Source organism: Puma concolor, chromosome D3, assembly GCF_028749965.1.
Source record: "Puma concolor isolate L17-30 chromosome D3, mPumCon1.1.hap2, whole genome shotgun sequence".
Lineage (NCBI taxonomy): Eukaryota > Metazoa > Chordata > Mammalia > Carnivora > Felidae > Puma > Puma concolor.
Window position 1 is genome coordinate 33,098,530 of NC_141678.1, and position 24,057 is coordinate 33,122,586.

Genomic DNA, 24,057 nt, shown 5'->3' on the forward strand with positions numbered 1-24,057 from the left:
TTGAATTGAATTGTTGTCTTTTAAACGGTGTTTTGAATTTATTTATTTCTGAGAGTGACAGAGGCAGCGTGAGCATGGGAGGAGCAGAGATAGAGGGAGACAGAGAGGATCCTAAGCAGGCTCCATGCTGCCAGTGAAGAGCCCGATGCGGGGCTGGAACTCATGAAACTGTGAGGTCATGACCTGAGCTGAGGTCAACAGATGCTTAACCAACTGAGCCACCCAGGTGCCCCGAATTGAATTGCCATCGTAAGGACTAAAAGAATCTGTGAAGACAACACAAGCTGCTTTCCTGAAGTGACCTCAATTTCTCTAAGGGGCTGAGAATATCTCTGCCTGAGACTGATCAGAATCAGAAATGGAGGGCTTTAATCTCTTTGACTTTTAATTCGTGAAGATAAGAAAGCTATTAGTGTTCTTGGGTTCTTGGACATTGACTTGATTAATAGTTAATTAATAGTTAATTAATAAATGAATAGTTAATATTTTAACTTCCCTTTCTCACTGAAAAAGGACAGGAGGCTTATATTTCAATTTGGAACAATTCCATATTAGTATTTTACTTGTCAAGTGTCTTAATATTGCCACCTCATTTCACTGCAGAACCTCACCTAGGTGATGTCAGCCAAAGTACTGGGACATAGTTTGTAGTGGAAAATTATTTAGAGATTGAAATTTTGGTCTTAGGTATAGAGTAATGGAAATTACTTAATGAATAGAGTGTTCTGAGCTACTTCAGAACCTTCTGGGGACAAAATCTAGACTAACCATTGGAGGTCCCATGAAGATGTCCCAAGAAGCAGTGTGGCTGGTGTTGAAGGATGGCCTCATTAATGTGGGTGCACCCACATTAACTACCACAGGTATTTATAACTTGAAACGATGCTCTAAGCTAATGAAAAATAGCTTATTTTTTTACAAAAAATTCTTCTTCCTCCAAACAATGTAGGCTTCCAAGAACTAATCACTTGTGCACACTGTCCTAAAGCACCTTTATCGCAAGTAATTGATTTAAGCAAGCCAGGGAAATGTAAGGCTGTTATCCCTAACTGTGAAATTAAATGTATTCTTCCTTGTTGAATACTGTGATTCTCTGTCTGCCCCTCTCTCCTGCTCCTGCTTGCTCCCTCTCCCTTTCTCAAAACAACAACAACAACAACAAAACTAACAGATAGAAACTGCTTCTCAGGACCAGGCCCCATGCCTCGGGGGCACTGCTAGGAATAGAGGGGGCAGAACAGGTGCCGATGAGAAGAGAGAGCCATGTAGAGGCTGGGTGGGCCTCATGGAGAGGTGAGCAGAGCTGGGGGCTTCAGAATGGAAGACATATTTGTGGACACTCTGGGACTGTGGGAGGGGTCTCCAGAGTCGCAGAGCCAGAAGAGCCATCCCCTGACCCAAAAGTTGGGAAACCTAGTGCCACACCCCAAGGAGCCACAGAAAAGGGCTGTACTTAAATACAGTATCAACTTCGTATCAGTAAAAAAGAAGAAAGAGCAGAATCAGGTCCCTAGAGACAATACAAGTTTACCAGAAAGACATGGCCGCAACAACACGGGTGAAAGCTAGAACCCAGTATTTCAAACAGACAAAAATAAATTAGCACTTAATACAAGACACCAAAGAACAATAGAAATCAGGATTTGAAAGCCAGTGAAAAAGGAAAATAATCATTTTATAAAGGATCACTAAACTAGAAGGACAATAGGACAGTTCTGGCAAGGGACAGGGTCACCTTACGGATGGAGCCACATTACAGATGGGGTCACCTTACGGAAAGGGTAGGCTGAGAGAGGAAGGCTGCGGCTATACAGTCGGGGAGGGAGGCGGACGCTGGTGCTCAGGGGTCCCGGGGGGACCAGACTGAACAGTCAAAGAGGTAAATGCAGCAGCTGGGACCAGAGCAAGGCTGGTAACAAGGACGCTGGGCCCCTGTGGCCGAGGGTCTGGCTCACCCTGCCCGGCTCCCTGCCTCATTGGGACAGGGACCAGATGAGGGTGAGGGGAACCTAGAACAGGTGGTGGAGGATAGATGCTGAGTATTATGTCCGGCTTCAAAACCAGCTGCGGCAGCAGGGGCCGGATCTCCTGCATCTTACTCTTCCCTCATAAGGGAACTAAGTCCTCACAATCTTCTTACAAGAAGCCAGCGGGTCTGAGTGGCCCAAGGATAGACAGTGACGGATACTGCAGTCTCCACGAATGCCCTCTGCACGCCCACACGCCCGTGCTCATGGGTCAAGGCTGTGCCCCTCCTTCCAGGGAGTAGGCTCCCGCCTCATCAAAGGTGAAACCCGCACAGGGAGTGGCGGTGGCAACAACTTGCTGTTCCAGCATCCAGTTGCCATGCCCTTGCCCGGGACGAGGCAGAACCACCCCAGAACTCAAGTGCCCTGAAGGGTTGGGTGACGTTCAGCTGCAGCTGCGTGATGGGGCAGCACGTCCCTCTGCTCAATCCTGCCTTCCTTGCTGACCAGTGTAACTCCCAGGACCACTGCCCCAAACGTCCTTGGTCCAGGATGTTCATTTCGGAGGCCGTCTCCAGAGAACCCAATCTAAGGCGGCAGGCCACCTTCACAAGGAGCGTCCGCTTGGCCGGGGCTTGGAACGTGGCTGGCTACAGTACGACGATCCCTTCATGTTGTCAGATACGTGGGGCTGAGAGGGGACAGGGCCTGCTGGCCCGGGGGTTCCCTGCCCAACGGTGGCCTGGCCAGGCCTGCGGACCTCCTCGTTGTCTGCCATTTCCACTCTAGCACATGCCTCCCTGGAGGAAGCGCCTCCTTTCTACAATCCTTTATTTCTATCTTTTACATTTCCTTCTATACCCCCCTCCCCCCCCCCCCCCCCCACATACAGGAAGCTTCTTCTTGAACCCTGGAAATTGCTCTCTTGAAGAGCATTACCATTCTGGTATAGTTTGACTTTCCACTTTCTTCTCGGGAGGATTTCCTACTTCTCCTCTTTCCTGAACGTGTCATAACCTGCTCTCTGGAAACTCCCTTGAGCTGCCCTGTTTTCAAAGAAAGAGTTCACAACCCGGAATACGCACAATGGTTCTTCCTGTCGTTGGGAAATCAGAGTGTGGGCCACAGTTTGTGGTCCGAGTTTGCTGCTACGACGACTGGAGGCGCTGATTACCACAGGGTGGGAAGTACGCTGGCTTTCCCGCCTGAAGAGAAACATGCACCAGTTCTCTAGAAGACACCGAACACCGTCTGATCTCTGTTTTTTTTAAAGCTCCATATTCCCTTACCACGATTTTTTTAAACTCCTTGTACACAGTATTGAAGATAGTCATTTTTTCCTACTTCACGCAAAGGAGGCAGAATGAAGACTATTCTTGAAATGGCTTTGCAAGATGTGCTTTATTTTAAGTCAGTCCTGAACCCAGACTACATAGGATCATTTTTTTGGACATGTTCTGGTCCATTTAATGACTCCTCAGAAACTGTATTTTAATACAGAATGAAAACTACATTTCAATCATAAATTTTCATGCTACATCGTTATTTCATGAAGAGGTTGTATTACCAATAATAATAATTTAAGAAAAGGCCGTTTTTTTTTATTTCCCCAAGCTCAATATACATATTTCTTCCATAACTATGAACTTAAAAAACCCGTCTCAGATGTAAAAATGTGAATTGGAATATGTAAACTCTTCGATATACCTGAAAAACAGGAAGGACAATGCCACATACTGGAAAAAACCATTGCCTTAAATCATCGAAATGGGAAAAAGCGTGTTGAGGGATGGGGAAAAAGGTAGAAGGGCGTTCAGGACCTCAGTTGGGAAAGAGTTACAGAGTCAGAGATTTCCACACCCAGCTGGGCGCCATTTTCATCCTTCTACCTGGAGCCTGTGTCTGAGGAGGAGCCGAACTCTGAAGCATAACAGCCACCACTGAAGCGAATCATTTGCTGGGCCTCGACAAAACCGGTGTCCCCATTTTTGTTTTGCTGCTTTTTTTTCTTTTTTCCTGAGAAGTCACTGGTGTTTAATGGAAAGTTTTTTTTTTTTTTTTTTTTTAACTAGTCTTCAGTTAAGATAAGGCAGTAAGAGTGTCACTAATGTTAACTTTTTGCTTAGAATGAGGCTCGTTCGTCCACTGGTATCTTCATGGGTCTTTGGCTCCCTCTCTTGTCCCCCCGCCCCCCGCCCCAGAAATCTCTTCAGGAGTTTCAGCCTCCTATTGCTGTTGCGTATTTTCGGGGCGTGCTGAGGCCCATCTGTTCTCCCCACAGCAGCTTCCCCGTTGGCAACAGGGTGCGGCCTACTGAACTAGAGCATCTCTTCAGGAAGTGTGCGGGCTCCGCACAGAAAACCATGGGCAACTTTCCTTTTCCCTTCTTCTCTCCTGTTTCTCTGAGGGAGGAGACCCATAAATGATTCCTTTGCATCGTCAATCAGAATGCAAGACACTGTTGACTATATCATGAAACAAATAGCCCTGATTTTGGAGAAATGGAATTACAAATAACATTTTCAACAGCGCCTTCATTTACAAGGTAGCTTAGACTGCAGAAGGAAGTCAGCTCCTTTTGACCACCTGTCAGAAGAGAAACCATTTCCATCCAACTAGAAATGCTTAGCTCTTATGAGGATATTGTGCTTTTTTTAAAATTCAAATGTTAATTTGATCTGCAGTCTGTGTCTTAAAGCATCAATTTGTTTTTTCTCTAGTCCATTTGATCATGGTTTCTGGTGAGCGGTACAGGAATATTAATTTGGCATAGAGATCTTCCTCGAGTTCCAGCTCCCCTGTCTCTCGAACTAAAAAAATATCTGTGCACAACTTCAGAATTCGGTCCACATTTGGAAGCTCTTCAAACATGATGGAGTGAGAAATCCCACTGAAGAATTCACGGACAAACTTCCCAATCACAAGGACAACCGAAGCATACAATCCCATGATACTGGGAAAAAAAAAAAAAAAAAAGGTAGCTAGAAATTGTATCTACCAGTTAAACACAGTTAATAGAACACGTCTAAAAGAAAAAAATAACAAAATTTCTCTAGAGTTTTCCCTTTGGTGAAAACATTTACTCTGTTTATTAAAAAGGTAATTCAGGGGCACCTGGGTGGCTCAGTTGGGTAAGCAGCCAACTTCAGCTCAGGTCATGATCTCGCGGTCTGTGAGTTCAAGCCCTGCATAGGGCTCTGTGCTGACAGCTCAGAGCCTGGAGCCTGCTTCCGATTCTGTGTTTGCCTCTCTCTCTGCCCCTTCCCTGCTTGCTCTCTGGCTCTCTCTCTCTCTCAAAAATAATAAACATTAAAAACAAATTTTTTTTTAAAGGTAATTCATATTCCTTGTGTAAACACACTTTATACATTACAGTGCTTTAAGACTTGAAAAATAAAAGTGTCAAAAAAATCTCAATTCTGGAAACAACCAATGCTAGTAGTCTCATGCATGAACTTCAGGGGGTTTTACTGCAAATATTATATAAAGAAACCACATAATATACTTGATAGAAATGCAATTGTACTATATATACTTTTCTGCACCTAGCTATTTATTTTAATACTATAATTCTGCATAGACATTGACTTCTTAACAGACTTTCATGTCTTGTAGGGGATACGTGTGTGTTAGAATGTAAGCATCAGAACACGGTGAAATGATAGCATCAGACCATTTTGGACATTGGACCATGTCCAAAATTGCGATGCTTGACTGAGCATCTGCTGAGGTCAGAAGGCAATCTATACGGAAAAGAGATAACCCTACACCAATTTCTAAGTTTAAACATTGAATTACATCAAACATAACAGGAAGACGTGGAGTCAAGAAACCAGAACTATGACTTCTAGTCCTGTCCTTAACGGTGTTATTCACCCGAGGCATTTTGACTTCTTTGGGACTCTGGTTCTTGAAGGGCCAATGATCTATGAATTTTAACACTGCAGCTGTTAAGTTCAAGAATTTTAGGAAGGTACAAAGCTTCCCATCAACTTTATATGACACAGAAGTAGGCTCTTGTGACTGCTAACTGAAATGCGTCCTTACCCATAGCCAGCCAGGAACCCCAGACTGGGCGGGCTGACTTTGTCATTGAAGACCACCAGTTCCAAGGCCTGAGCGTGCTGATTGTATATTCTGTTTCCAGTCAGGTTGAGAACCCACCACTCACTGTTAGATTTAGTTGTATTGTCTCTGGACAAAATGATGGTGATATTCATGAAGTTATTTTCTGCAAGACGAGAAAAATGAAACCAAGTTAGCATAAGCATATTAAGATTCAATGCACGCAAACAATTGTCAGATGGCAGAACCTGATTACCACTATCCGTAGCGTGTGATGCCAGGATGAGTAGGGCTCATGTTAACAGTGTGAGTGGAGAAAGAAAAGCGGGCCGCAGGTGTGCATAAGGTTTCTCCTTGTCGCTAAAGAGGACGCTCACTGTTGCTAAGTGAGCATGGCAGCCGTATCACAGGGGAGAGAGCGAAGACCCACGTGATATATACGTGAGTATCACACGTGCTTAATATACATGAGTATATTTCTTTGCTAATAATTCCAAGCAACTAGTTAGACATTTAAAAACCCAGATCACTGACTTTTTATTGACTTGACTAATCCAATCATATTACTAGCATTTATTGAGTGTCTTCTGGGAGGAAGGCCCTCTGTTAGGTGATCAGGGGTTACAGAGTTGAATACAGCACAATTCCATATCTCAATGGGAACAGGCCATGTACATGAGCACAACCTATGGGCACGTGGCAGCCACTATTAGACCTGTGCTGACAAGGAGAGAACAATTCTGGTTGGTAGGATCCATGAGGGCTTCCCAGATGACATGACTTCTGAGTTGAATTTTGCTGAGAACATCAGTAAAGTGGAGATGGAGAGGGAGAGGAGGTTATTTCCGCAAGGATTGATGGCATGAAGCTCAGGAAAGTTCTGAAAACCCATGATGTGTGGTTAATGATTGCTTGTGTTGGAGCTTAGGGTGAATATGGAAGAACAGTAAAAGGGCCAACAGAAAGCTTGGAGATCTCTGGGTAGGCCTTTCTAAGAAAATACCACCACTGCCAATGATAATATGGCCTCCACTGAGAATCATGGTGGTGGACTATAAACTCTGTGAGGGTGGGGGCCGTGGCTGCATTATTTCCTGCTAAATTCCTAGATCAAAGGAATCTAGGACAGTGTGTGGCAATGTAAGTCTATTGGATGGATGGATGGATGGATGGATGGATGGATGGAGAGTGAGGCAGGAGACTCCTAAAGATAAAGAAACCCCTCCTCAAGAAGAATGTGAACCACTGAGAATGCTCAGGAAGAAAAAGAACCTTGGTTCTGAAGTCTAGAGAGTTCTGAAGGGGGACATCTGGCCCATGTTTGGATCTAGTTTGTCCACGTACTGGTTGTATAACCTTTGCTGAGTAATTCACACACTGGGCCTTGGTTCCCCCTTTGCAAACTGGTGATAACCACCAACGTATGCTAAATAGGCCTTATGGTAAAGATCCGAGAGAACTCAGTAAAGCTAATCAGAGAAGTTGTTGTGTTGGCAGGACCTGAGAACACCAAGACCTGTGGTGTGGGGAAGGGGGACTTCACAGGCTGAACCTCATGAGGAAGAAATGCATAGAGATGTGGGGGCCCGCCCACACTTGTCTTCGGAACCTCTATGCTGCCTCTACTTCTTGAGATCTCCATGGGGGCGTCTACCTGTTTACCTACGCAATCCCCATCTTTCCAGCTAAACATGAACCATGTAGAACCTCGTCTCCAGTGCCTGGCATACTGCCTGGTGACAATGAGCAACCCATGTTGGCAAAGGAATGAATGTGACTTGGATATATACCGCATTGTCCTTCTACTTTTACCATCCATACCCATCTGTTCTGGTCCAGGCAACTGATGAAGTCAAACAATGCTTCATAATTAATGCTTAAGAATTCCATATCATCATCTTACTACCATCTCTGTTATTTGGGGTAAATACAGTCCCTAGAGACTACTGTTGATACTTAACGACCCTTGGGCTGAATCACGCACATTTCCTGCTACCTTTTTATTGTTCTTATCGTGGGGCCTTCATATTTAATACCGCATGAGGCCATTTTCTGCCCAAGATATGGATGTTAATAGAAACAAGTAAACAGACTAAGGCACTAAATGTGGATTTAAGCCCATCAAGTTCTATATCAATGAAAACAATGAAGAATATGGCTTCTGGTGACTGATTCCTTCTGGCTGTGGAACGCAGCTGGGAGTCTCATGCTTCCTATAAGCTCTGTCTCACAGAGACAGAAAACTGGAAAGAAGCTCAAGAAAGGTTGAAAATGCAAACTGCAGAAGTTGAATAAAAGAGGGTTAAAAAAAAAGTTCTGAAATAATTCCTTCTCAGCCTTACCAGACAAAAGTTGCTTTATAGGTTTTGAATTCGAATCACTAGGTGCTTTCACGTAATATGGGTAGATCTTTTCTATAGTCCTGTATGTTAAAAAAAAACAAAGGAGGGGAAGCGTAATTAAGTTTTAGTTGTTTTACCCACATAAAATTGATGTTTTTGTTGCTACTTTGACCTCATATCAAACGATAATGGTGAATCTTTGTATATGTATACAATGTGATGTCATCGCAATTTATGGGTTCCATTCTAACTAGAATTCTCTGAAGCCAAAAAAATTTTACCTGTTTCTATTCGAATACTCAAGTAAACTCTGTACATGAGCAGTTTATGACTTGAAAACTGCTACAGAGATTTTCCATGACTGTGACTGTTTCTGAAGCAAGGGACTGTCTTTCTTGCTAGGATCTAGGTCTGTACTCTCTCTCTCTAGATACATCTATAATCAAGTGGACGGCATGAATCTATCTAGTGACAAGACTGAGGCCTGAGGTGAGAACTAGTGGCCTGGACCTAACCCTCCCTCTGCCAAGGACAAGCTAGGTGACCTGAGCAGGTTGCAGTGTCTTTCTAGGCCTGTCTGTTCTCTCGTGAAATAATGGGGGAGGAACTGACAGTCTTTGAGGTTCCTTCAACTTTAGTGATTAACAAAGGCTGTCGTAGGGAGCACGTCTGAGGACTGCATCATGGCGGCTTATATTCACTGCATTAAAGTGGGGCCAAGGCAGACTGGAGGTCAGAACTAGGCATTGGCTGGTGGACGTCTGGAATACTTCATTTAGTGGTTTTACACCAATAGCATTTTTTCTCCCTCCTGCTTAGAATCTAGACATCACAGCTTATATCTGTTTGAAGTGGAGTACTTATACGGCAGGAGAATATATTAAGATGTAGACCCCCCCCCCAAAATTTCCTTTTACCCCTTATCTTCCCCTCATCTCCCATCCATTCAATGACCCCAGGCCAGGGGGTCATAGTAGAGGAGGGGTATCCCAGGGGCTTTCTCTGGCTTTTGGTGATTATGGTCAGATAAGAGCAAAGTTTGCTACCCAGGAACAAGGTCAGTACTCCCAGGGTAGGCGGACAGAGTACCGGGGGAGGAAAACAGAGCTGCCTTAATGTAACACAATGAGGCCTCCAAGTAGAGATTGACTTGAGTTACTGAAGAAAGTTGCATTTCTGGTATACGTGAGTTTGCAGATGCAGATTTTGTACCAGATATATCCATCTATTAAAGCTAATTAACAGGAGCAATCACTTACACCGGTGTTCTTGAACTTTCCGTGTTGTTGCCGGCTATCATTTTAGCTATATGTTCTCGTGTGGTATTTTTAAGAGGAAAAGAAAGCTTATCGGTTGCAATTTCTGCCTTTGCACCCAAACTCATGTTTCTGTGAAGAGAAATAAAAAGGCTCAATGTCAGTGATTGCTTGGAAGTCTAGAAGAGACGTTCAAAAATTCACTTGACTCTTCATTTTATTAATCTCACCAAGTCTTCCTTGGATCCACAACTGTCACCCCCAACCTTTTCTGTCCACCTCACCTTTACGTCCAGCTTCTTAGACAACCAAGTTAGTAAAGCCCGGGGAGGCCACAAACACCTTTAAAACAGATGGCAGGTGAGAGGGCAGAGTCTGTTGACTAGAAGAGAAACTGTCTTGATGCTCTGATAATGAGTTTCTGACACACTTTTTTTTTTATTAATCTAGTGAGGTTAGTCTCCATGGTGACTAATAGAATCCATGCTTTTAAAGAATGTTCCATCAAGAGTTGATCTTTAATGTTGTTATTATTTATTATTATTATTATTTTGGTAGCTCTTCAAAGAAAAGGCTAGAAAGTGAATTTTGGCAGTACAGAATTTCATGTGAGGAATTTGGGATGTTCTAAAGGAGAAAATAAGATGAAAGAAAGAGTTCTTTCAATTCTGAACAGCCCCCTTTCAGATATTTCTTTACTGTTTCCTTGTAAGTTCACTTTAGATTGGAGAAGGCTTCTTCTGTACCTATCGGAATTCTTTCTTAATTTTATCCTAGAAGCCAGGAACCATGAACCCAGTGAACCTGTCACTTGACTGCTGGCATAGAATCTTGAATCACAAGACTATGACAAATACAAACAAACAAACACTAAGCCAACCAACTAGTGTATTGTGTTGAGGTTCCCCGATTGCTTCACTAACACATTGGGCTTCTGAATGCAAGAACTTTTCTTAAGACATGCTCATGAATGGATAAGGAAGATGTGGGGTGTGTGTGTGTGTATGGAATATTACTCAGCGGTAAAAAGGAATGAAATCTTGTCATTTGCACAGACACGGATGGAGCTAGAGAGTATTATGTTAAACAAAATAAGTCTGTCAGAGAAAGAAAAATACCATATGATTTCGCTCATGTGCAGGATTTAAGAAACAAAATAAGTGAGCAAAGGGGAAAAAAAGAGAGAGGCAAACCAGGAAAGGGACTCTTAGCCACAGAGAACAAACCGACGGTTACCAGAGGGGAGGTGGGTGGGGGGATGGGTGAAATAGGTGATGGGGATTAAGGAGGGCACTTGTGAGGTGCACCGGGTGTTGTATGGAAGTGAAGAATCCCTATGCTGCACAGCTGAAACTAATATTACACTGTGTGTTAACTAACTGAGTTTAAATACAAACTTAACACAGATCATCAACAAGTGCAGTAGTGGCCACGTGCTGGCCATGGGCTCAGGTTAGGTAAGAAGGAATCTCTCTCAGCTCTCCCATCTTGGGACTCCCAGGCTGCTCTCACATCTCCTGCTCAGAGAAAAGATCTGACAGGACCTCCCTACGTTGGAGGGATTCGAGTGAGAATTCGGGTTCCCGAGACTGCCAATTCTTTATTGCTAAGACCAAATGTCCACCTTTCAGGGAAATCTTACAATCATCCAGACCATTTCATTTTATAAGTCATGACACTTTTTCTTTTTGCTTTACCTCTCTCTCTCTCTCATTCACAAAACTCACTGCCAGCCTCTCTTTCAAAACTGGAGTGAGTAGAAAAAAGGAAAACTAAGAAGTTCTTATTTTTGTCAGAGATTCCTAGGCAAACTGTTATTTAGTAAACACAGATGTTAGCTGTAGCATCGAGTGAACGTTCCCAAAGTGTAATGTCAGCTATAAACCACATCCATCGACTTTTTCTTTACTTCTATCCACCCACCCCCACCCCGAGTTTAGATTGGGGGGAAAGGGGAAATTATGCATGGAAATACAGTAACTACCTCTGAATACTCCATGAAAAAACAACAGAGAAGCTACTATTGGGGTCCATGAGTTCGCTTATCATTTTCTGCTTACTGGGAGGGCTGATGGTCCACAAAGAATTTGAGTTTCCTTCCAGTTCTGCTACAGTTATGTCTTCTTTTTCATAATTTTCCAGAAATTGCATAGCACCCTGTATGCGCACAAATACACATGCCTAAATAGATCATATATATGGTGACGTACAAATAAAAATTTTTCAAAAATGTTTGTTTAGTTTTGAGAGAGAGACACAGCGCGAGCAGGGGAGGGGCAGAGAGAGAGGGAGACAGAATCTGAAGCAGGCTCCAGGCTCTGAGCTGTCAGCACAGAGCCTGACGTGGGGCTCGAACCCACCAACCTTGAGATCATAACCTGAGCTGATGTCGGACGCCCAACGGACTGAGCCACCCATGTGCCCCCTGTGGTGATGTACAGATAAAGTGATTACTGTTCTTTGTAACTGGCTACATGAAGGGGAATTCTTAGTAAGGAAGGGCGATTTTTACAGTGCATGGTCTTCATGCTCTATTGCACTATTCTGTTCCCCTCCCCACAGGGATGGGCAGCCCGAGTGCCGTGGAGCAATCTTGGTGATGTTGCCTCACCAATACAGCTATGGGATCATCCCAACTCATCAATAAAGAAAAGACAAATGACTTGGTGTCATTTTCCTCCCCATTAAGAAGGAAATGTATCAACTATTGGGGTGTTCCCTCTCACCACCCAGTCAAATTTAATCCACCCACAATATCCTGGTCCTGCCTTCACAGCTGCACATCCCTCAAGATTAGTTTTGGCAGTGTGCATTAGAGGCTGATAATTTTATAAAGGAGATAAGCATCTGTGTGCCTAATCATTTTCTTTAAATACAAAGTATTATTTGTAGAGCAAATTTTAATTCTGAAAGCTCGATTTATCATGCGATTAAAAGTTTGTAAGGTAGGGAAGAGAATACATCAGCCACAACTTTACCACCAGGGCATCACCGCTGTGATATATGGTAGGAAATGTAGATTTCATTTGTTTTAATTTAAAAAATAGGAATGTGTGTCCTTTTTCACTTAGGTTTTATCTTGAGAAATGTTCACGCCATGCAGAGTCTCTGCAATGACTATTTTGTATTATGAAAGACGCTGCTCGGAAAATATTCAGAAGACATAGCATGTAAATAAAATGAAAAGTGGTGGTCCCCTTCTCCCACGCCGACCGCCCTAGGGCAGCCAGTGCCTATCAAATTCACTTGATACATTTGCCATAACTTATTTAACCGGTCCCTAGTTATGAAGCCCTCAGTGGCTTCCAGCTTTTACTAATGCAGAGAATGCCAGCACAAGCAAGGGCCTGCATAGAGCTTTTCCAACATTTTGAATGACTCCCTTGATATAGATTCTCAGATTAGACCTACCCATCAAAGGGGTCAGTATCTACTACAATTAAAAAAAAAATTAAAAATATGAAAGAGGACCTACATCTGTTAAGCTTACATTAAAATGTCCCGAATTACAATTACGTTTATTAACACGTATCCAATGATACGGACATAATGGCTCAGAGTATCGAAGGGGCCAGTGGCCTGAAATGCGCTGCGGACCCCTGGTAACCCCTGAAAAGTCCCTCCCACCACCACAGGCCATGACAGAGGAGTGAACAAAATGACAAGCAGTGAGCTCACCTTTCGTCTAGAAAGGTCTTCACAGAGATCTACTACATGCATTTACTTACAGTGTCCCTAGAAAAAGCTTTCATAAATTTATTAAACTTGGGCTGATCCATAACTTTCAACTGGCTTTGCTGTGCACTCATTGTGAAAATAGGCTGGAAAACAAAGAAACAAGGTGCCGTTAGCCCTCCAAGGCCCGTCTCTGCATCCTGGGTTCAAAGAACAACATTTCCGCTGTGTTATTTATCACCCCCCCCCCCCCCCCCGCCGGGTACCCAAGGGCAGCCGGCCTCAGAGATCTCTTTTTGAAGTGATTACCCAACCAGAACAAAACGATTCTTTCACTGTCCTCGGTGCTTTACTTATCTCATACATCACGTATCTGCCGACCAGCCGAAATGTAGGGAGGAATCTGGAGCACCGAAGCTGACTCCACATCCTGTGGCTGTTTATTGGGAAAGGCGCCGGCGGGTGAGTGAGCCCTGGGGGAGGTGCACAGTGGTTACCTGGTACCCTCCCAGGGTGATTGTGACCGAGACGTCCAGGGGCTGGTTGATGACCCCCGCCACAGATTTGATCAAGGACATGAAGAGAAGGGGAAACCAGACAATGCAGATGAGCAGAACGATGATCATGCCTCCCATGCCATACTTCACCACTTTCTTCTTCTTCTGCCCCCGGGGCTGCGGGTATCTCTGCAACAGAGGGGTCACACCGGGCTCAGGCTTCTGGCCCCGAGAAGCAGGCGGGGTCTGGGTCGGGGAGGAGGGGTGCGCGCTCTTGCCGCGGGACCCGACTGAGTCCTGATTCTGCTCAGTTCGCTCGGGTCGCTCTAGGAAATTAAGTAGTGATGTGAAGCTCTAATGAGCACCCAACACGTCCCCACGGTGGTGCCACGAGGGACCAATGGGACCCGAGGGACTTTCTCCTTAAAACTGTGTTGGTTTTGGCTGGTGATGAACCTATGGACCGATGGATCAAATACTGCTGAACAAAGCCTCTGCTTTCAAGGGATCATGTGGGAGAAAGACATTTTACTGCAAATTCCTGAATATTCCAAAGCTGTGCCTATCAACCACCTGCTCTTGGTGGGTGGAAAAAAGTTTTTCACTTCGTTCATGACACACGTTGTCAGAAGGCAGTGTGGTTCAAGCCCTGCAATAAGATCTATACGATCAGAAGAGCCCTCTCTCTCGGCCGCCAGGACTCCACGCGGGTCCTCAGCGGGGGCTGTGCTGAACAGCAGGAAGTGGGGGTGGTGGCAGAAGTGTGCGTCACGTGAGGGACCTGCTCTCTCCTACAAAAGCAGTGCGTTTGGTAGGGATGGGATCACTTCCATCAGCTTTGTTAGGGACCCACCAAGCACTGTTCCTGAGCAAGGCGCAAGGAGCCAGCTTTGCTGTCCGGAATCAAAAGGGCTTCAGATATGCACGTGTAATCCTTGCTTAAATGTTGCTTCTCCGTGACCTTTTTGCCTTCCAGGGTCAGCCCCTGAAGCTGGGCTGCACACACAATATGGGGGTTACCCCCACTCCCCAGCCTGGCTGTGAGATTTATCCTGGGGGGCACAATCCCTCAGGAGGCAGCCATTCATTTCGCTAGAGGTGAGGTAAGGAAAACTCATCCACATTCTGCCTGCAGGCGCTGAGCTCATGTGACAAGCGACAAACAAGGACAGAGGTCTGGGAGCCAGCACTGCTACAATGGCTCTATGGGCCCTGGCCGTCCGTGATCGCTGAAGTCAGGCCTGGAAGTATAGGGCGGGGGCTGGACGGGGGTGCACGGGAGCCAGTATGGGCAGCATTACGGATTCTGTGCTCAGGAGATAGTGCCTCTCAGTGGCTGTGCTCCGAGTTAGGGCATGATGTTCAGATCCAGCACTATATTTCGGTATCTTTGCGCTGGAATTTGAGGCCACTGATTACAATTTTCTATTGCGAAAGAAAAACTGCAGTATTGGAGAATTTCAGATATATATTCACACACACACAGGCTTGCTTTTTCATCTTTTTCTCCGGGAGGCAAGTTGAGACAAGCGGCCTCTCATCCTCACGCAGGAGCGCTCAGGCACAAGGTGGCGAAGTGTTTTGTTGGTTCAAGACTTTTCTCTGCTAAGAACAGCCTGGGTCTCTTCTGACTGTAGTGGTGCCATATCGGTTCCTCTCCTGGAGGCCACCCTTTGAGGCTCACTGCTAAAATCCCCAGAACCTCCTCCTCCGCTCTCCCCCTTCTCCTGCTCAGCCCCGGGGCAGGACAGGGCCAGCACCTGTGGACCTCTCTCTCACTCTGAGGCTACTTCCCCCTTCACCTTTCAAAGGGACCGTCCCCTTCCTGTCCTGCACTGCCTGTCACCCCTTTCCTGGTAAGTCTTCTGGGTCTCCCAGTTTGCATAACCTTCCAGGCTACATTTCCAATCAGCTTCCTAAAGTGTTTTGGGACGTGGCTGCCTGGAAAGCACTGGAAACGAGGACTGGGACCGAGTGGCCTGCATTTGCGAGTGCTCCTGTGCCAACACTCTGCCTTTTAGGAAATTGTTCTGGCTTCATAAAGTGTGTTCATAAAGCCCCTGGAACACAGCACATTCGACTTGGAAGAATCCCCAAGAAAAGTTACTTAATTTTTTTCTTTTAGCATTTATTTATTTTTGAGAGACAGAGTACGAGCAGGGGAGGGGAAGAGAGAGAGGGAGACACAGAATTTGAAGCAGGCTGCAGGCTCCGAGCCGTCGGCACGGAGCCCGACATGGGGCCCGAACTCACAAACCGCCAGATCATGACCTGAGCCGAAGTCGGACACTTAACCGTATGAGCCACCCAGGTGCCCCAAGAAAATTTACTTTTAAAAGCAGCTTACTCTTCTGCTTTATACTGGACAAGAGACAGTCACTGGTAACGTTTCTGTCTCTGATGGGACGGAGTAAAAACGCGTGCCAGATTCGCCTGGACTCCCCTGACACTGACCTCCCACACACCTACGTTCCTTAGCAAATTGTACTATGTGTGATTTAAAAGGCTCTTATTCTGAAATAGCCGGCGACTGAGCATAAGATAGAAGTATATATTTAAGTAGAGGTGATGCATGTGTCACCAAAGGTGATACATTGAAATGAGGCTTTTTATTTCTTGAAGATAAAATGACAACAATAATCGTAAACCCTTTGTGGGGAGGAATGCTTCGTGTTCTAGGGCACAGCAAACCCTGTCCTTCACAAGGACGACGGGCAATGGCTGTGACTTCCTCACTATAGTATTAAGAAGGTTGTCGGGGCGCCTGGGTGGCTCAATCAGTTAAGTGCCTGACTTCTGCTCAGGTCATGATCTCAGGGTTCCTGGGTTCCAGCCCCGTATTGGGCTCTGTGCTGACAGCTCGGAGCCTGGAGCCTGCTTCAGATTCTGTGTCTCCCTCTCTCTCTCTGCCCCTCCCCTGCTCACGCTCTGGCTCTTCCTCTCTCTCAAAAATGAATAAACATTAAAAAAAAAAAACTTGAAAAAAAAAGATTGTTGTCACCTGTTGGCTCAAAGGCAGTGAAAAGCTTGTAAGAGCTAACAAATGGGGCAGACACAGCTGCTCCCATGAAAGGTGGCCCTGTATCGATGTGGGACAGTAACGTGAGCTCTGATTCAGAAACCCCCACCTGAGGACTCCCCTCCCATTCATCCAGAGGAAGTAGGATCTCACGGTTTCCAGTGCTCAGTGGACAGGCTCTGGGTTTTAGAATGCCGTCCTTCCCTCCTGCTGTCAACAGATAAGTTCGTCTACTTCATGCGGAAGCCAGGCTATGTGGTGTGCAGTCGGCTCACCACATCTTTCCCCAGCTTCCCGTAGGATGGCCACTCCTCTTTGCCACTACTCACTTATTCACCCACGCCTCTGGTTCCACGCTTCCCGAGGCCCCCCACCCAGACCTTTATCCTTTGGCTTCGATACTAAGAATTTTTCTTTTTCTTTTTTTTTTTTCTACTGTTCTTTTCCTTACCATCTACAGAGGTTCAGATCCTCTCTATTCCGAAATTATCTTCTCCACTTGCCTGTCTCTTGAACCGCTTCTCTCTCGGGCCTTTCTCTGGCCTGTGCCTGCTCCCTCTGGAACAGCAGCCACAGGATGACCCTGGGCAAGTCCGTCCAGCGACATGCAGCCCAAACTGCCGACCCGCAGATTGTGAGCAAAGAAAATGGTTGTGATTTTTTTAAGTTTATTTATTTTGAGAGACAGAGCACGAGCAGGGGAGGGGCAGAGAGAGCAGGGGACAGAGGACCTGAAGTGGGCTCTGTGCTGAGAGCAGGGAGCCCAACGTGGGGCTTGAACCCACATGACCTGAGCCGAAGTCAGAGGCTCAACCAACTGAGCCACCCAAGTGCCCCCAAAACGGTGGTTATTTTTAAACCACTAAGTTTGATGTAGTTTGATAAGCAGCAATAGACAACTGATATGATAAACTGCTGAATGAATAGATCTAGGACCCACGCTTCCCAGCACAGAGGTTTCAGGATGTAAATTCTCCTCTGTGTGACGGTGTAGATGTGGACACCTCTGGGCAGCAGCCACCTCCTGAGGCAGCCAGTCTGTGATGGGGTAGCTTCGACTGTTAGGAAGTTCGTCAGATGCCACTGAAGCTTACTAGAGCTTTTGCCAACCTGTCTCAACTCTGTTATCTTGCGTCTTTAGACAAATTCAAACTTTCCCCCTATTTCCCACTATCTCAAATAGTTAAAAGCGGCTATTGTCTTCGCCTCCTTCCGTTTGTTTTTCTACTTCCGACAGAACAATTCTTGGTTCTTCCCGCTTTTCTTCATTGGTCACGATTTCTGGATGCTTTATTGCCATGACTGTTACCTTCAAAGTCCCTTTGGTAGAACATCTGCCATATTCTGTCATTTTATCAGCTTTTCTGCTCCTTACGAATGAGGACAAGCGAGCAGATTTTAAGTTTACTGCCAGCCCTGTCTCCTTTACTCTCACAAACCCCACAGATACAGGAGCCGCAGGTCAGTGGGACCCGTGATTATGAAACTGGAACTCCAAGAAGCGGCAGCAGAACATACTAGAAATTATATACACTGGAGGGAACTTTTTCAAAGAGGGTATTATCAAGAAGAGAAACAAAAAAGGGATACTTTCTACCACCTCAGCCAATGCTTGTTGAGCCATTGCCACTGCTGTTATGACTCCTGTTTCCGACGTTAAGCTTTTGCAAAAAATCCAATAAATAACAGTAATTGTAACCGTATTCAAACTTCAATATTCAACCTAACAGAATAAGCAAATATTTGCACTTCGATTTCCTTTGCACAAGGAAGTTATATTGTCCCGTCGCTCATCAAAGAGTGAATCAGAGGGTGAGCCTGAGTCCAAGCCACCTGACCCCACTTTTCTCCATACTACCACATTCCCTTCTGCTCCCAAATGAGCCATTTAAGAATTATGGGGTCACAGAGCAATATAACATTTCTTCTTTTAAAAATAACTACAATATAGGCTGGCCAAAAGAAGAACACATCTGGATGCCATTGCTGACTAAGGCAGCAGTGAGTCCAAAATTCCCAAGTCCACCGGGGTGGAAACCAATGGGACAGTCACAGGTCCTCACCATTTTTGCCCCCTGCCTCCACGTATTTGGCCACAAAGCTTGCAGAGATTCACATGAATCTTATACCCAGCCTGGATGGGAGGGAAACGAAAAGGGGTAAGGCATTTTTATTGGCTTACTTTTTCAGACTCCCGCCAACACTTCAGGATGAATATGTGAGCGTAGATGTCCTCCACACAGATCCAGCTGGAGAGGCTCAAGGTCGTGTCTGTCCACACCCAGTCCATCACAGCCCTCAGCTCAGTCAGAAAGGGAACGAGGCGGAACCTGCCAGAAACCACATCTTGCTAGAGAGGCAGTTGTGGGGTGGCCCCCGTCATCCTCCCAACCCCGGGAGCTCATGTAGTTCCTTATTGTTTTAGCCCCTACGACTTGGGAAAAATTCTCAAGGTGACCCTCATGGTAAAATTAACTTGGAATACAACTGCTTCTCATCTTAAATCAACGTATGAATTAGTATTTTCCATTCTTTTTTCTGTTTTTTCTTTTTGCTGATGGTCTTAACAAATTAGGATTGCCTTTTAAATAAGTTTGAAGGGGTCCTCTCCCATGTCTCTCATCAAAGTCTTGTGGTTTTCATTGCCCAGATCTTTTCATTTCTTTGGTTAAATTTATTTCTAAGTATTTCATTGTTTTTTGGTGCTATTATGAATGGGATAGTTTTCTTTATTTTTTCTTTTCTGATGTTTTGTTTTCAGCGTATGGAAACACCATTGATTTCTGCATGTTGGTTTTATATCCTGCAACTTTACGATGAATTGATTACTTACAACCGTGTTTCGGTTGATTCTTTAGGATTTTCTACATTTAAGGTAATATCTTCTGCAAAAAGACCCATCATTTTACATTTTAATACGTGTATGTGTTTATGTTATGAGAATCTGTCGGTCGCGGGATTATTGAGTACTGGGGTTTTGCTGTTGAATGAGCTAGGAAAAGTTGTACAGCTGATACGTGAAAGCTGAGGGGAGATGAGAGATGTCAGAGGGAGCAGGACATGGGGTTGGGGGCACACAGTAGACTTAGTAGATGGTGGACTGAGTGGCTGCCTCAGGTTAATAAGATTCTGGCCTTACGTTCTCATATTTGGGAATGGGTTGGCGTGGGCTCCTCTCTGGCCTAGGAACTATTCCCTGTTTCTTGACTAACACAGAGCTTCTCCCAGCTGGAGACCTAGGTTCACCCTAGGCTCTTCAGAGCAGCTTGGGTTATACTCGGAAATTCTCCCCAAGGCCACTCAGCTCTGCCAAGTGAACACTAATCCAGCCCATTGAAGAAATATCAGGCCATACACACAGAACACCACTAAGTGACTGACCGAGCACACTCAACACCTCTTCTGTGACTAAGTCACCTGCCGCCAGGTCTGGTACAACCAAGGAGCCAGCGGTGCCATGAGCAGCCTCACCTTCCGGGCTGTGGTATGATCTTCATTGGAACAGAGAGGAGATACTACCAACGAAATTCTTACACGGAAGAGCCGATAGGCCTTGCCTAGTAGCTAACTTACTACCAGGGACAAGCAAGTCATGTGGCATTCAGGTTGACGTTAGGTGGAATAAATGGCCCTCTTCAACGGAGGAACTCATTGTATACGCAAAATTCCAAGGGGATCTTCAAATAGTACAAATGCCGAATTTCTGTTCCATTGTGCCCAGAAATACATTAATACCTAAGGATCGTGTATCCCTGGTTTTCATCCTGAAATGTTAGCACAGTAATTATGCAGGATCCAGTAATAGAAAATTAACCCATGTGGATAATTCTAGAACTCCATGCTGACCAGGTGTGTGGCAACTACACCTAGAAAGGCTATTTCAAGAGGTGTATCTGTCTTTTACCAAAAGTCTTAAGAGTTCTGTGATGATCTAAATTGCCCCATCAGCCTTTTTTCACCTTCCTGTTTCTTCCCAAGGAAACAAGTGCCTTTCTATTGCCAGCCTCCCCTCTGTGAGTGACTGTGACAACACAGAGTGTCCTTCCTTACCCTTGAAACAAGAAGAGGTTGACATAATTGTAGCTCTTGGTGAGGAAGTTTCCAAGGACTCGCGTTGGGTAGCCACAACGGATTTGGTAGGCAGACAACCCAAAGTAAACACATTTCACAAAGTACCAAAGCTGAGCAACCAGGTTCTGGCTGAATTTCCTAAAGCGCAAAAACATAAAAGTGAAATAATGGAATATTCTTCTGGTATAAGAGCATACCAGTTTAGGATTCAAAAAAAAAAAAAAAAAAAAAAGTCGAATTGCCCCTCTGGCATGTAGAGCCAGTTCAGTCAATTGTAAGGAATTCTCTGCACCTAGTAGTAGATCACTTTGAAGGCAAACAGCAGGGTAAGAAAGTCTAATAATTAAAAACAATTCTACAAATGGTGCCTCCAATGTGTTAGTGCATAATTCAGTTGTTTAGGCCATGAATAAACTAAGTTCTTTTTAAGCGAATTTACTAATGAACATTTTCTCACAATGTGAAAGATGCTGCTACTGTGATCCAAATTAAAGTTCATCAAAAAGATGTATTTTTTTTTTTTTTTTTTTACTTCAAAGGACCTGTAATTTGGAAGATGTAGGAGGAGGTATCCTGAGGAATGAATCCCCCCCTTTTTTGCTATCCATCTATAAAGGCAGGTCGTGGATTAACAAAGTTTCCACACCCTTGGTTCCAGTTGTGTTTATAACCTATTGCGTTTGTTCCTCAAGCCATCATGTTCAAGACGTCTGTCTTCATTTGAAGACTTTCCCTAGCTCTGAAAATCTATGATTCCATGATCTAACATTCTTTTCTCCAATGACATCTTCAGCAGTCGAAATGGTAGTCCCTTTTGCCAAGACTTCTGTACCATCTTCCCTGTGTTTAAAGTTAAGAGCAACACTTAAAGCTTCCTCTTTATTCCTCTTTATTTTATGTTTCAGATTCGTCATCTTAACTTTTAATTCTGACATTAGAAGAAGACATGTGTTATTTTTTTTTTTAACTGAAAATACTATTTAGTTGACCAGATCTAAGAACCAGCCGGGGATGCACTGGCCCATGTATCTCAGGGACCTAGGGACCTCTACGTGGATCTCAACAACTGGAAATCTTAAAAGTATTTCTTAGAAGTGTCTTGCCCTGTAGAGAAACCAGCTTTGGTATTTCAGGTCCTAATGTGTTAAATACACTTGACCATGATCTAGCACTTGACAAGTTATTAATAAACATATCAGAACTTTACAGAGAGCCAATATCAACTATTCCTTCCCTCTCCCTTTCTAGGGACTGTCTCTATTGGTGTAATAGTAAGAAAGAACATTCTTTCAGCTTTCCAGGGAAATGTCCTTGGATTTTACAAATAATTTATATGAAAACTGCATGAGGAAAAATTGTTATCTATCAAAATAATAATCAAAATTACAAAACTGTGGGGCGCCTAGGTGGTTGAGTTGGTTGAGCGTCCGACTTCGGCTTTGGTCATGATCTCACAGCTTGTGAGTTCGAGCCCCACGTCGGGCTCTGTGCTGACAGCTCAGAGCCTGGAGCCTGCTTCGGATTCTGTGTCTCCCTCTCTCTCTGCCTCTAACCCACTCGCATCCTGTCTCTGTCTCTCTTAAAAATAAATAAACATTAAAAAAAAAGTTATAAAACTGTGTTGTCTTCTATCCCTTATAAAAGGACCAACCCATGTTGTGATGAGTACCGGGTGTTGTATGTAAATTTCAAAATCACTAAATCATACATTTGAAACTAATATTACACTGTATGTTATGTTAACTAACTGGAATTTAAATAAAAACTTGAAAAAATAAATGAACATTTCCCTTCCTTCAACCTTAAAGTGATTCAACTTGGAATAAGTTAATCAGTAGTTCCTGAAGTAATCCTGTTAAATCTAATAGGAACTTTAAGGTTGTCCCACAGTGAAGGACTTTTTCTTTTGGTGGTCTCTCCATGCTTTATTACTAGCAGCTGGAGTTATGCCTTACTCACCAATCTGTCCCCCACGGCACCAGCCACACAGCACTTTGTAGACTACAGGCAACCACTGAAAGTTTGTGGACTAAATAAATCACGTGCCCACACACAGAAAAAATCACTTATCAGATGAATTATTTAAAATATTGGAGCTTCCTGATGCTGAATATTATAACTGGTAGCCATAATTTTTTTTTCTGTGTAGTTTCAACTCCTAATCTGTTCCTTCTCTTATTCTTTTCCTGTTTTGAAAAGGATTTAGATAACATAACTATTAATGACTGCTTTCTTTTGCACAGTAATGAGTAAAATTTTTAGCAACAATATCTGGAGGAGGAAAAATGAATCTGGGATGTTAACAAGTGATGGCAGCATGGCTTGAAATGACATGAAATTATATTGTCACTGACATGCTGGCAATGTAGACTCAAGGCTCACCAATCCTAATATATCTTGAAAAAAAAATCCAAAAATAAAGATAGGGTAATCCATTGCACTAGGAATGACCATTAGGTGAGGCTCAAAAGTGAGATCCAATGAGACAGAAATGATCTCTGTGGCCATTTTTTTTTTTTTTGGTAATATTTATAGCAGCTTTATTTGTAATTGCCAAAGAACTATAAACAACCCCAATGTCCTTCAACTTTTGTATATTTAAACACTCTTTGGTACATTTACATGATAGAATACTACTGACCAACAAAAAAATAATTAAGTACTGATACATGCAACAACATGGATGAATGTCAAATATATTATGCCAAGTGAAAAAAGCCAGCCTTAAAAGCCATAGGACGTGTGATCCATTTAAATGACATTCTGAGAAAGGCAAAATTGTAGGGACAGAAAATGGATGTACCAGAAGCTAGAGGTGAGGGATAAGCCTCTGTCTACAAAGGGCATAGGAGATTTTATATATAACATTATATAATATATATAATTATACTAATTATACTAATATAACATTATATTAGTCTTAGGTGTGCAGCTATGGGCATAGTGTTAGTATTTATCATAGTGCCTCAATCTCTGGAATCCCATCATGTGGTCCTTCCCAGATGGGGATAGGTCTCTGCTTTATTCACGTTAGTGTTATGCCCCTTTTCACCTGGTCTACTGCCCTGGACATAGCAGGTACTCAATAAATGAGAAACTGAGTTGAAGTTTTCATTAATTCAGGTATTATAACAAACATTCCAGCTCTATTCGGTTTGCAAGGTA

At 44.1% G+C, this 24,057-nt stretch overlaps 1 protein-coding gene and 1 long non-coding RNA gene across 6 annotated transcripts in view; one reads left to right on the forward strand and one right to left on the reverse strand.

The window, feature by feature from the left end:
• Window positions 1-3,349: 3,349 nt before the first annotated feature.
• LOC112868244 (piezo-type mechanosensitive ion channel component 2) overlaps window positions 3,350-24,057 on the reverse strand; it is a 473,665-nt gene continuing 452,957 nt past the window's right edge. For all 5 annotated transcript variants that reach the window (XM_086682446.1, XM_086682442.1, XM_086682443.1 and 2 more), the window contains 9 exons: window positions 20,872-21,030; window positions 19,004-19,151; window positions 13,803-13,991; window positions 13,359-13,451; window positions 11,615-11,787; window positions 9,634-9,762; window positions 8,375-8,454; window positions 6,015-6,198; window positions 3,350-4,920 (listed from right to left, as the gene is read on the reverse strand). In XM_086682446.1, the coding sequence (XP_086538572.1) occupies window positions 4,668-4,920; window positions 6,015-6,198; window positions 8,375-8,454; window positions 9,634-9,762; window positions 11,615-11,787; window positions 13,359-13,451; window positions 13,803-13,991; window positions 19,004-19,151; window positions 20,872-21,030 (1,408 nt within the window). In that variant the 3' untranslated portion in view covers window positions 3,350-4,667. The remainder of the gene's footprint in view (window positions 4,921-6,014; window positions 6,199-8,374; window positions 8,455-9,633; window positions 9,763-11,614; window positions 11,788-13,358; window positions 13,452-13,802; window positions 13,992-19,003; window positions 19,152-20,871; window positions 21,031-24,057) is intronic.
• On the forward strand, window positions 18,399-22,098 carry LOC147575486 (uncharacterized). The gene is made up of 2 exons (XR_015242431.1): window positions 18,399-19,696; window positions 20,117-22,098. It is a non-coding gene; the product is annotated as an uncharacterized LOC147575486 (long non-coding RNA).